Below are 12,132 nucleotides of genomic sequence, written 5' to 3' on the forward strand. Positions count from 1 at the left end.
AGAGAAAATGAAAGCTTGCCCTCTTCAGGGGTGGGGTCACTGATGGGATGAGGTGAGCTTGCTGGTTTTTATGCTTTGTAATTGAAGAGAGAACGTGAATTTTTTTAAATCTCCAGTTACCACAGAGTAGACCACTAAAAAGCATCCTTATTGAAAATGTTTGCTCTTGCATCCTGAGAGAGAGAGAGAGAGGGAGAGAGGAGACATGCCCTTGGCTTCCTACATGATTTATGTTTGCACAGAACCATCTGACTGGATGTTGAGAATTCCGACCGCGATGCAAGCAGCCAGCAGTTGGCTGTGATGCTTTGTGTTGTTTTACTTTAAAAAGGTGTGGTCTTCTGCTGTAGCTCGCTTCCAAACTCCACGGGGGGCACGTTTCCCCCGTGTCAGACGGCTACACCCTTCCGTGATGCAGTTCAGCTCGTAACCCATCTGCTCGTGGGCAGTGATGTAAACGTACCAGCTGGCTCCGGAGAACCACTCTGAATCCTGCAGGAGGCAGGTCTCTTCCCCGAGCATCGCTCTGCTCTGCAGCATAAGTCACTGTCTCGCCAACCATGCTGTGCTGTCCCTAAACCCTCACATCTCCCCATCTGAGAGTCAGAACGAGTAATCCTCTTACAGGTCAATGATTTTGCAGCGTAGCCTCGTTTGTGGGATTTAAGCTCGATTCGTAACGTGCTCCCGTTGCGTTGAAATGGAAAGGCTCGCTTAGAAGGGGCTTGGCTGGCACGACAGCTTCGCGGTGCGTGTCCCACCAGCACAGAGCGAGTGGGAAGGAGGAAACCTAGCAGCAGTGCCAGCCCTGCACTGGGAATGAAGGCTCTCCTGTTACTGGTCCTACCTTGGCTAAGCCCTGCAAACTACATAGACAATGTGGGCAACCTGCACCTCCTGTACTCGGAGCTGTGAGTACGCGCAGCCACGCTGTCCTCGTGCTCTCTGTCTGTCTGTCTCACCTGAGCGGCCGGGAGGTTCTCACCCTTGTGGGGGTCTGTCTGTCTGTCTGTCTGTGCCTGGGCATATGTGTGAAGGAAATCTCACAGCATCTTGCCAATAGCCTGAAACAAGGCTGCGAAGCAGCTGCTTCACATCCCAAGGGCTAATAATAGTAATACGTCCCCCTTGCTTTCTGCTCCCAAAGAGCGTGGAAGCAGCTAGGGCGTACTGAGTGAAAGAGGGTTTTTTTCCTTATCGACATGCTCTGCTGTGCTGGCATTTCCAGGGGTTGTTGGGTTTGTGTTTTGTTTTTTTTTTTTTTTCTTCTTTTTCCCATTTCCGAATCTCTGTCTCTTCTGTACTTGCCAGGGATAGCTTTGCCTGGGTGTAGAGGAGGGCATGGTGCTGGGCACCCCTGGTAGAGCTCTCACGGTGTGTACACGCAAAATGCTCTGTGTGTAAATCTGCATGCCTGTAGCAAAAACACTGAGAAGCCTTTCACCAGAAATAATTCATTGGAAACAGGAAAGAAATTTCCTCTATTTGTGCTTTTGCCCACAGCAGAATGTTATTTTCTCTAGAATGCAAGTTTAAATGTAGCAGTGCATGCATATATCTTCAAAAAATATCTTTAAAAATTTCCCAAACCCCCACAGCTGATCTTTCCCATCCGTAAGACAAATATTCTGTGGTATCATCTCTAACTGACACTAGTTTAATCTATGCTTCAATGTTATTGTAATGGTTAATAGGGCCTTTGTGAATAGAAGCAGATATTTGCTCCAGTATGTTTTAATCAATCATGTTTTGTTTGTGATTTAACAAATTATACATTCTGAGATCTTCCTTGAGATAATGAATGGAATAGCTAATTCTGCTCAAAAGTCAGAAATGACTGTGCTGTGTCTACAGTGGGAATGTTTCAGTAACAGTTGTGATTAGTATCAATGAGCCTAATTTCCAAATGATTTGGTCTCTGCCATTGCACAAAAAAAAAAAAAAAAAAAACAAAAAACAAAAAAAAAAAAAAAACAAAAAAAAACAAAAAACAGGGCTTTGCAGAAATGAAAAGTCCCCTTCTGAAATGCTCGTGTGATATGCATGGCAGCTATTAATAATTTAGCCATTCTTAGTACAACCACTCAGGATTTCTGTACACCATGGGTGCTTTCAAACATTTAATAAACCTGGTTTTGAGGGTTGCAGCTATGCCCTCATTTTAATTAACTGGCATTTTGTTAAAGAATGTTAATTAAAAAATAGAGTAAAATAAAATAAACCAGGGAAGCCAAGCAGGCTACAGGAGCAATCAAGCTCAAACAGAGCAGATGAACACTTACAATGGAAACAATGGCATCTGGGACATCTAGTTTCCAGGAAAACAAACTGATGAGATTAATCAGAGCACAGGCGCACGCACAGCCTCCTCGCTTTTCTTGGGGAATTCAGGTTCACTGACTCTCCCAGGATAAAGAGCTGTGATGCACAGTAGCTATTCAGCTCTTATTTATTTAGCCTTCTAACCCACAGAGATGCTGTTCTCATGGATGTAGGCAGTCGGTCTTAATTGAGCGGGTGTGGGCTCGGGCTTGGACGTGCGTCTTTGGGTGTCAGCAATGGGAGGTGGCATGTCCCCGACCAGTGCCAGCCCCAGGTGCTGCCCCATGCCCTGCTCACTGCCCCATTGCCACCCAAGGTGGCAGGCAGCAGGGTTCACTGGGGCTGGCATAGCCCAAAACAGCGCCACATGGTTTGAGCTCATTTCAGGCATCTCTCCTCCTCCACGTGGACTCTGGATGCTGCACAAGGTGCTGATGTACTGATCTGTGGGATGGACACGGGGTCCTCGCTAATAGCAGTGGCTGAAAGATAACGGAAGGATACGGTTTTCAGTCCCATTTAATCAATGTATACAGATGTTAGGACCAACAGGTTGTTACGTTGGCTAATCAGGCACTTACATACAGGATATTTTCCATGCCAATTTTGTGAGACAGTGTGGGCACCATCATCCAGGACACGGGGACACAGCTTCACTGTCCCAGTCTTTTTAAAATGCCCCAAAGCTTGCAGAGGCAGCTCCATAAATCCCTCCCCACAGGCAACCAATGTGTAGCTTATCTGATGGCTTTCCCCACTGCTCAAAGCCAGACCATAGCAAGCAGAAAGCCTTTTTTTTCATTATCCCACTCTCTTTGGGTGCTGGCCAGTGCAAATACTGGCCTCGGTCGGGTCTCATTATTTGGCTGGCGGGCAGCCACCAGAGATACCAGCCAGGGGAGGGGGCAGCAGGGCTGTGAGCAGCCTGGGAAGAGATTTGGAAAGGTAAGGGGCATGGCTATCATCAGCAGCATCAGGGCAGGAGGCAGAACAAGGGTGATGGGTTAGCATCACCTTCCCTCTCACACAGCCTCTCTCTTTTACCCTGCTAAAACAGAGGCTAGGTTATTTGTGCTGAGCTGTGGGTGTTTGCTTTGGTTCGAGGGTATTTAGCTCCCTAACTGCAGAATGGGTGGTTTGGGGAATAGGGACTACAGCATAGCCCAAAGCCTGGCTGGAGATGAAGGCTCTGGAATTCATTTAAGAAAGAAAAAGGCCATTTGAGGAGAGTTGAATAGGAGAAATGAAGTTGGGGAAAGGCCGTGTCAGACCCTTGCACTTCAGCTGTGTGCCATGCAGGGGAAAGAGGTGTGTGTGTGTGTGTGTGTGTGTGTGTGTGTGTTGCACTGACACTCGGTGGGACAGGTGTGGAGTGCTGATAACTGCACGTATGCTCAGCAAGCAAATAATGTGTTTCCTGACACTGTTGCCCACACGAGAACCACTTCCCTGGCCATTGTCTGTTGTACCTCCCTTGCCCCCAGCACAGATGCCCCTCTGGTCCTCACTCTGTACCAAGCTAGAAACAGCAGCCCTGGGCAATACCCAGGGTCTACGCCTTCTCCTTTATGTCCCTGTAAAGGAGCCTCAGCAGATACACAGTCTCTTTCTTATCTATATAAATAAACTTGAGGGAAAGGAGGATGCGAGAGCAGGCAGTGAGTGACCTCACCTTGTCCATCCGAGGACCTCTGCCACATGGACAGCATGGGGTGGTGTCCAACCTAATCCCCTTCAGCACGTGGCCCTACTGACCGAGTGGCCACCTGGGCAGCGTGCTCAGCACAGGCCCTGCGCCAGGGAGCCCGTGGCAGCTGTGCTTGCTGTTCTCCAAGGATTAAACAGCCCCTGGCCCGAGGCAGGGCTGCTAATACACTGGCTGGAGGCACCCCACTAATTTAAATCAAGACTTTTATTTTAAATCTGCTGCTAGAGTGAAAGACACAACCTAACCGCTACACCCACGTGCAAAAAAAAATATATAAATAATCCTTCTTTTGTGTCTTACTGCTCTTGGGTTTTACATGAAGCAGTCAAAGGAATCCCACCAAATTAACAGGATCAAGTTTCCCCATATAACTTTTATATGATAACGGCTCTCCTACATTTCAAAACAGCACTTTGGCTGGAAGAGCCAGTAAAATTTAGCTTCTCTGTTCATTCAATTTAAGAAGAGGCACAAGTGCCAGCTATCTTCTAGTGTCCTTGGGCATGTCTGGTTTTTGGTAAGCACGATGTAGCTCAAGCCATTAGCTGAAGGAGGAATTCCGTAGTGAAAAACAAGAGTGGAAAATTATAGTATCTTTTAGAGGGTTGCTTTCAATTCAACTAATCCCCTCAAGGCTCCTCAGGTTCAAAGTCAGAGCAATACTGCATTTACAGAAATGGCCAGAGCAACATCTAACTACAGACCTTAGAAAATCCTCCCACACATGGCGGCTTGGCAAAGCCCAGTGGGGAAACGTGGATCTGGCTTCAAGCCTGCTCTTGAGAAGTTAGGGAGGGCAGGGCACTTTGCTCAGCTGGGCTGTGCATGTTGCGTGCAATATTTGGAGCAAAAATGGTAAGGATGGAGTTCCTCATGCTTGTGTGTTAGTCCTTTGTGAAAGCCACGTGCTGCCCTCCTTTCTCAACACAGATCTCAACGCGTGTGGAAATCTGTGCCAGAGCTAAGCTGTGAGGTTAATTAAAGCTGAAAGTGTTGGTAAGGAATGCTGAAAGTGAATGGAAAGATTCTTGAATGAAAATGTAAATGAAATGTCTGCAATATCTGCATTAAACAGACAGGACAAAGCACATTCAGATGAAATGTGAAGAGTCCTTTCCAGTAGATCTGGATGCCCCTGAGGAAAAGGGGGCAAAATCTGCTGTACTGTTCTTAAAAGTATGGAAGGAGCTGTAGTCCAGACTCATGGCTTTGAGGCACCCATGAATTTGTCTAGATATATCAGCTGCTGTATTCAGGAGTATTTGATACAGACTACGCTGCTGGCATAGGAGAAAAAGCGGTTGCTTCCACTGACCGTGACTACTTGGGTCCAAAGACAATCTCCAGGAACCAAACCTCCTTTGCAAGCTTTAAGAATTGGTTGATTATGCCTGAGAAGTTTGTGTGCAATGGAAGTTGGCCTTCCAGCAATGCTTTGAGAAAGGTCGTGCTTTATTCCTTACGCATGTGCATGAAGCTCACCTTTCCCCCTTCTCAGCCACCTACACACTTGAGATGAGAATTAGACCTTGCACTCTGCTGGCATGTTTTCTTACAGCTGGAGCCTTCTCACACCTCTGGAAAAGCCTGATGCTGGCCAATGTCAGTCCCAACAAATGAGCTTCATTGCCAAAAACAAAACCTGTGCCAGCCGATAAAGTGAAATGATGCCAAAGTGAAAACACAGTGCAATAATTATCGTTGGCAGAAAGGTTTCTTTTCATGAATGAATTATGCCTCGGTTATGTCTGAATTTTGTGTAGGCTGCTTGAAAGAAGTGTGCTTACACTCCTTGCCTATGTAACAGGAGCACAAAGGGGGCAAACTTTATCCCTCTCTGAGGCTGGCTAGGAACAGACATCCCACTTTCGGATGGGGCCAGAACAAGGAAAGCACTGGAGCAGGAAGGGACAGGACGAAGGGAGTTGCAAAAGGTCGGTGGTTGCACACAGGCAGCAGACACTCGTTTCTCTTCTGTCATTAAGCCACCCTGGCCGTATGCTGCAAGTTTGGCCGACCTCTGCATCTCTCTGACAATTAACCTAGTTTAGCACTGGCACTGGCAGCATGACAAGGATATTTTTCCTTGAGCTATTTCTCTGACAAATCTGGCAGAACTGGGCTGCCCTGTAACGCAAGGATAAATGCCACTCTTGCAGAGCTCTAGTGCCCATTGTAGATTAACTCCTGCTCTGAAAACTGGTTCAGGGATCAGCTACAGCACAGCAGGGAAGCAGACTTGTAGGTTTGAGGGTCCTGTCTTGTTTTTATTTATTTTTATTTTTAATATTCTTGACCTTTGGGGGAAATCTGCCTTCAAAGTTCCAGTCAACGGAGCAGCATTTTGTGACAGTCTCCATGACCAGAGCTATTGTTTAGGAACTAGAATGGATTTTCTGCATCTTGGCATGTGACTGCATGTCCAGACTGCCCCCCTTGAACACTGTAGTGACCAGGTGGATGAGGATGCCAGCTACACAGGACACAGAAACAGGTTTTATACTGACATCACTGACAATGCTGGACTAACAGCACAGACTGTAGGTGTCAGCATCGATGGCTGCTTGGGGCTTCATATTTTAAAAGGAGGGCTCAGCCTTTTCCCTCTGTGTTGGACTGGTACCTCAGGAGAGGTAACTCTTAGTTGTTTCATATCATGACTAAAACCCCACTGTCACTTAGGTGTTTCATATCATGACTAAAACCCCACTGTCACTGAAGGATTCCTGGCGTGGAGCTGAATCCTCTTTGGGGATTAAGAATGTGAATTTCATTTTACATCACCCCTAGGCCTTGGCAAAGTTGCAGTTGACAAAGACTGAATATATCCAGTGAATCCTTGGACTATCTCTACAATATGTTTTATGCATTCATATGATTTATTAATTGACAACAGATTCTGAATATAGATTGAAGCAAGTTCAGGAGCAACCTAGTGAAATGACTGGAGATTACAACAGATGGTGTACAAATTTTGCACACATACACCCAAAAAAAAAAAAAAAAAAAAAAAAAAAAAAGTGGATTGTTTGTAACTTCTACATATTTTACAATATATCCTCCCAATATGAAGTTAAAGAGGCTGACTGTTACAGTGAGGAGGTCAAGCTGTATTTCCAGAAAATTCTTTTCTCCTTTCTTCTGAATTTCTGTTGGCAGCACTATCAAACTTTATCGATAAAGTCTTGCATTTCTCAGCACTCTAGACAAGCAAACAGATTTGTGAAGATCACACATAACAATTACCATATCTGCCCTGGTTTTCATTCTCTCTTCTTCCAGTTAAGATCCTGGACACTTGGGTGATGAGGAAATAATCACCATTGACTCCTCTAATCCTGAGGAGTTGTCCTGCTCCATGACACTGCTGTGATACATGGAGACAAGTTAAGACAAGAAATTTGCAGTTGCTGGAGCCGTGTAGATTTTTTAGTCACTCTTTCTCACTTTTATTTGTATTTACTCACTGATTATTATCTACCTAGATAATGTAAAGTAAATGAATAAAAATGTCTTTAGTGGTATAAATTTCAGGTACAAAATTTAATCATCATGTATTGCTGTAGGATTTTTCCTCTTTTGCTCTATTCAAATCACGTTGTCAGGAAACAAGCATTTTAGGCCAGAAAGTCATTTTATGTGCACATATTGGGAAACTTACACCTCTCCATATATTGCGCATTGCAGTCCTATCATTCACTAGACAGTGTGTAATATATTCTTAATGTAGAATTTCAATAATTTAGTAACCTCTTAAATAGAGAAAGAAGGGAGTATGACCTGCTCTGAGGATCATATTTTCCTGTCTCCTCTGCAGACCTTAGAGAACTGATAAGATTAGTAGACTGATGGCCTTGTTATGGTTAGTGTTTTATTAAGAACAGCCAGTACTAATTTTGAAAGCATAATTAAGGGTATTTTCTTTTCTTCTCTCTTACACGATAAGCATTACTCTTACATATTATTCTTAACATTCAGCTAGCCCTGATGAAGTCCTGCTGTTCTTTTACCTTCCTTCCCATGTAAAACAACCAATGGAGTGGTTTCAAAGGGCATCCGTGGAGGCCTCTTCTCTTGTAGATTTTATAACTCAATAGTACTAAAGGCCAGAAAACGTCCCACGTGGAGCAGGCTTTTATGGAGAGGAGATGGGCATGATTAACCAAATGTGTTCTGGAAGACCACTGGAAGCAGAGAATACTCTGTACTGCTGCTACTAAATGAGGATGTGTAGGTTGATATGGATGAGCAAAGCTGTTTTGCTCGATATGTACGAGTATCTCCTGCCAAAAGACTGAATTACAGTCAGAAGTAAGTGCTCTCTATGAAGAGCCAGTGTTGCAACACTGTTCTTCACCAAACAGGTTTTGCAGTGGGAGCATGCATCCCAAGAGGTGGTCATGACTTGCCTCGCCAGCTCTCAGATGATCCAGGCCACAGGTTCTAGCTGAAGATTTGGCACATCTCTCCTGGTTTGTCTGTACATCAGGAAGATGACACTGCAGGAGAAAGGGTGAATACAAATTCTGTCCCAAATAAAGTGTGTAAGTACTGGTGCTTTTGTCACTGGGATTTGTTGCAGGGGTGAGCAAGGTTGAAAGCACCTGGTGATGTTACTTCGCCCCAGTCCAGACCATAATGGAAGTATTTATACCAGTAATATTAGCTGAGTCAATATAGAAATGCTGAGGAGATCCTAGTGCTGGCTACTGCAAACCATGCTGTCCAAGTGACCCTTGGGCCCTGGCACAGGACTGGCAGAGGCTGCACATCCTGCACAGCCTCCAGTGCTAGGGACGTGCTCTTTTCTCCACACCTACTTTGTATTATGAGTCAAAGGTATGGTCACACAAATGTGCTTTCCTCAGTGTTGTGTCTGTGACCTTTTCTTGGTGCCCATTTTAAAAAGTCCCACATTTGCATTTTGCATATCTTGATGAATTTTAGTGGACTGAGTGTGCACCATTTCTAGCAAGCCTCCTGCTTCCAGTTTCTTCCCTCAGAGGGGATTGAATTCCAGCACATTCTTGTTTTATCCTTCCAAGACGTGAGTGTAATGAAGTTGGACAGTAATGGTTGCTGTATTTCACTTTTTTTCTGCTCTGTCCCTAGTGGTCTAAGCATCTGTAGGTTTGAAGGCACTTATAGTCATGGTCTTTGAGTTCAAAATAAATCAGAAGAGAACAGACCAAAACAGGACAGAGCATTTAATAAGATATATAGTATACATATAAACTTGCACTTAATATGTTGAGCTGACAAAGCAAATAAATGCAAAGTTTTGCAGACTTGCCTTTTTTGTAATCTAGGCTTGAATAATAGTAACATGACCCAAGTGAGCAAAAGAAATTTATAATGGGAGGCCAAGAACAAGTAACCGTCTTCTACAACTAATGAACTGTAATCCATACCAGAGATTTCCAAAATGCATTTGTTCCTCTTCCACCTACCTCCCAACAGAATCAGCCTGTCTTCCTTCCTCTTTTCCTTCTCTTTCTTCAGCAGATGCTTACTTATATCCCTGATATTTTTGCTAACTCAGCACTGGAGAGAGGGAAATAGCTGCATTCTTAGGCAGAAGATGCATTTCACAGGCTTGTGATGGTCTCCTTGCTTTCTGTTAAGGTCTGCTAATTGTTGTTCAGATCTTTCTGTTTCACATAGCCCCTGCTTTTCAAGTCCCCAGCAAATAGAAGTTGACACCCAATGCAAAAAATACCATAGCAATTTAGTGCCCTGTGGTGCTTTACAACACCAAGAGAACTCGCAGCTGACAGCATGAAGTTTTTTTGTCTGTGATGAGTTTGGTTTGCTTGCATGTCAGGTAAAAATAACAGTTTGATCTTAAATGGGTGTTTATCTTTTTGCAGTGTTACATAAACTTTCTTGGCACCTCCTGACAAGTGTGAATTGGCTGCTTCTGCCCTATGTATGTTTTGAGAGAAAATGTAGGTTTGCAACCCTTTATATTTGAGTCTTTCTTTTTGTTCCCTAGACATGACTTGTAACGCTTGCCAGTCTCCATCATCACCAATATCAGGCTGTCTTTTGGTTTCTTTAACCATTTTCCAGTTGGATGATCCCGTCTATCCTAAATCTTTGTCTTTCCTTTGCTACCTCTAAATTCCTATTTCCTTTACACCTCTGCTCTTTGCCTCTCCCACAACCTAACAATGAACTGCTTGGCAGAGCAGTAACCTGGGATCAAGGTCAGCAAGGAAGCATGGTTTTAACCACTGCATCATATGATGGCAGCACCTTTCTCCTGCCTGGTGGAAGGAAGAGAAGCAGAGACTATGAGCAAGCAATTGAACTTCTTTAAAAATATAAGACTGTCTTGGACACAGGCTCTACTGTAACCACTACAATAAATAGACAGAGTCAAGGTCAAATAAGGACAGATGCTGCTTGTCCTGGATTTAACCGTGTCAGGTGAATAGAGGTCACCCATCCATAATCTCAAAGTCATTTGAATTTGACATGTTCAGGGTATCAGTCCATGGATAGAAAGTTCTTCCTGGGCTGCCCAAGCCCTGTCCTCCTCATTGTGGTGATGGTGAGGCCCTATCTGCTCCATTCTGTCACCTCCAGTCTCCTGATGCCTGTGAAGGAGCTATTCTCTTAAGGGCGCTGTCTTGTTCAAAGAGAGTAAGAAGAAAAGGGAAAGAGAGAAATGGGCTGATTGGACCTGCCAAGGACTTGTGTGGCCAACTACAATGGTGCTGAGCATGCTGAGCCATGTGTCTTCTGTCTCCTCACACTATTTCAACACTGCAAAACTCTGAGCTGGTTATGCTTCTTATTTTAAATTTATGGATTAATGTATGAGTAAACTGTGAGTTCAGGCTGTGGAGCTTAACGTCAGAAAAACATGTGGATCTGAAGGCTCAAAACAAAGAAAGCTTTATGGATTGACCAGGTTTGGTGACATACTCTTTATGTTAACTCCACTTCAACAGTTCTGGTGAACTTTAAACATTTACCTGTTAGACTAAACACAGGTTAAGCCAGGCTGTGAAATAACTCAACTGTAGGGCTGACATCTGATCAAAATCTTATCTACTGATCTTCTGCCTAGCTGAATTACCACCTGGACCGAATTCCTTAAAAGAGTTGCACACTGTCCTTCAGAAACCACTCAAAACAATGAAAATAAAGTAAGTCAAGGAAATAGGGATTGTAATATAGCCCAGTTCCTCTTACCTAGTTAATTTGTTTGATTTGAAGACCACACTTCTAATTGTTTCACTATGTGCTATTTCAGCAGTCAGTGGATTAGTTCTTTACAGATATTATTCCACTGAACACTGACTTCATTGACAAATGACTCCTGACTTTCACTGGAATGAACTAGGAAGAATGAGGTTTTGTGTACACGGAGAAACATCTATTTTTTACATACCTAGGGAGATATGGAGTAGTAGAGATCCAGTTTTATATGTACATTTTTGGGGAGGAGTGGGTGGGTGGAGGAGCTTCTCACCACTCTGAGAAGTGGTGAGACACACCACACTGTTTTTAACAGAAACAACATGTTTAAAAAAACAAAACATCCCTTGAGGACCCGTGGGTGAATGAGTTGAAACAATACAAATAAAATGTCATGGGCTCCAGCTTCTGCAATCTTTATGACAAAAAGATGTCCAAAAAAAACACCCTGTGTGGGGGCTTCATCAAATCTCAGACTCCACTTTCCTGTCCCTTATGACAATGGTAGCTTCATGACAACAGATCTTACAAAATTGTGACTTTCCTCCTGTTTTTTTTTTTTTTGTTTGTTTGTTTGTTTGTTTGTTTTTTGTTTGTTCATTTGTTGTTGAAATTTATCTCCCAGGATTGGCAGACACAAATGCCAGAAAGTCTCCTTTAAAGAGGATGTTTTCAGGAGAGTAGCAGGACTGACAATAAAATAGCGACCTGTGTGACCTCTGCATGGTCAGGTCTGCAGCTAAAGCTCAAGAATGGGGGAAGGCTCCCTGTTTGTCTCCAAACTTGAGCCTGTTCCTTGTAAGAGTCATCCACATCACAACAGAAGGCTTCAAGGGGCTTAGGGTTAATGTTAAGGAGTGGGAATATGTAGCTAAAGGTTAGCAATAGATCCC

General features: G+C 43.9%; 1 protein-coding gene across 11 annotated transcripts in view; it reads left to right on the top strand.

Moving 5' to 3' along the window:
* LNX1 (ligand of numb-protein X 1) overlaps nucleotides 1-12,132 on the top strand; it is a 147,096-nt gene that overhangs the window by 86,965 nt on the left and 47,999 nt on the right. The window contains exon 1 of one of the 11 annotated variants that reach the window (XM_038179013.2): nucleotides 395-911. The exons of the other annotated variants lie outside the window; for them this stretch is intronic. Coding sequence (XP_038034941.1) covers nucleotides 820-911 — 92 coding nt within the window. The 5' untranslated portion in view covers nucleotides 395-819. Of the gene's footprint in view, nucleotides 1-394; nucleotides 912-12,132 lie in introns of those variants that run through there. 11 annotated transcript variants of the gene reach the window in all.

This window comes from Anas platyrhynchos, chromosome 4, assembly GCF_047663525.1.
Source record: "Anas platyrhynchos isolate ZD024472 breed Pekin duck chromosome 4, IASCAAS_PekinDuck_T2T, whole genome shotgun sequence".
Classification (NCBI taxonomy): domain Eukaryota; kingdom Metazoa; phylum Chordata; class Aves; order Anseriformes; family Anatidae; genus Anas; species Anas platyrhynchos.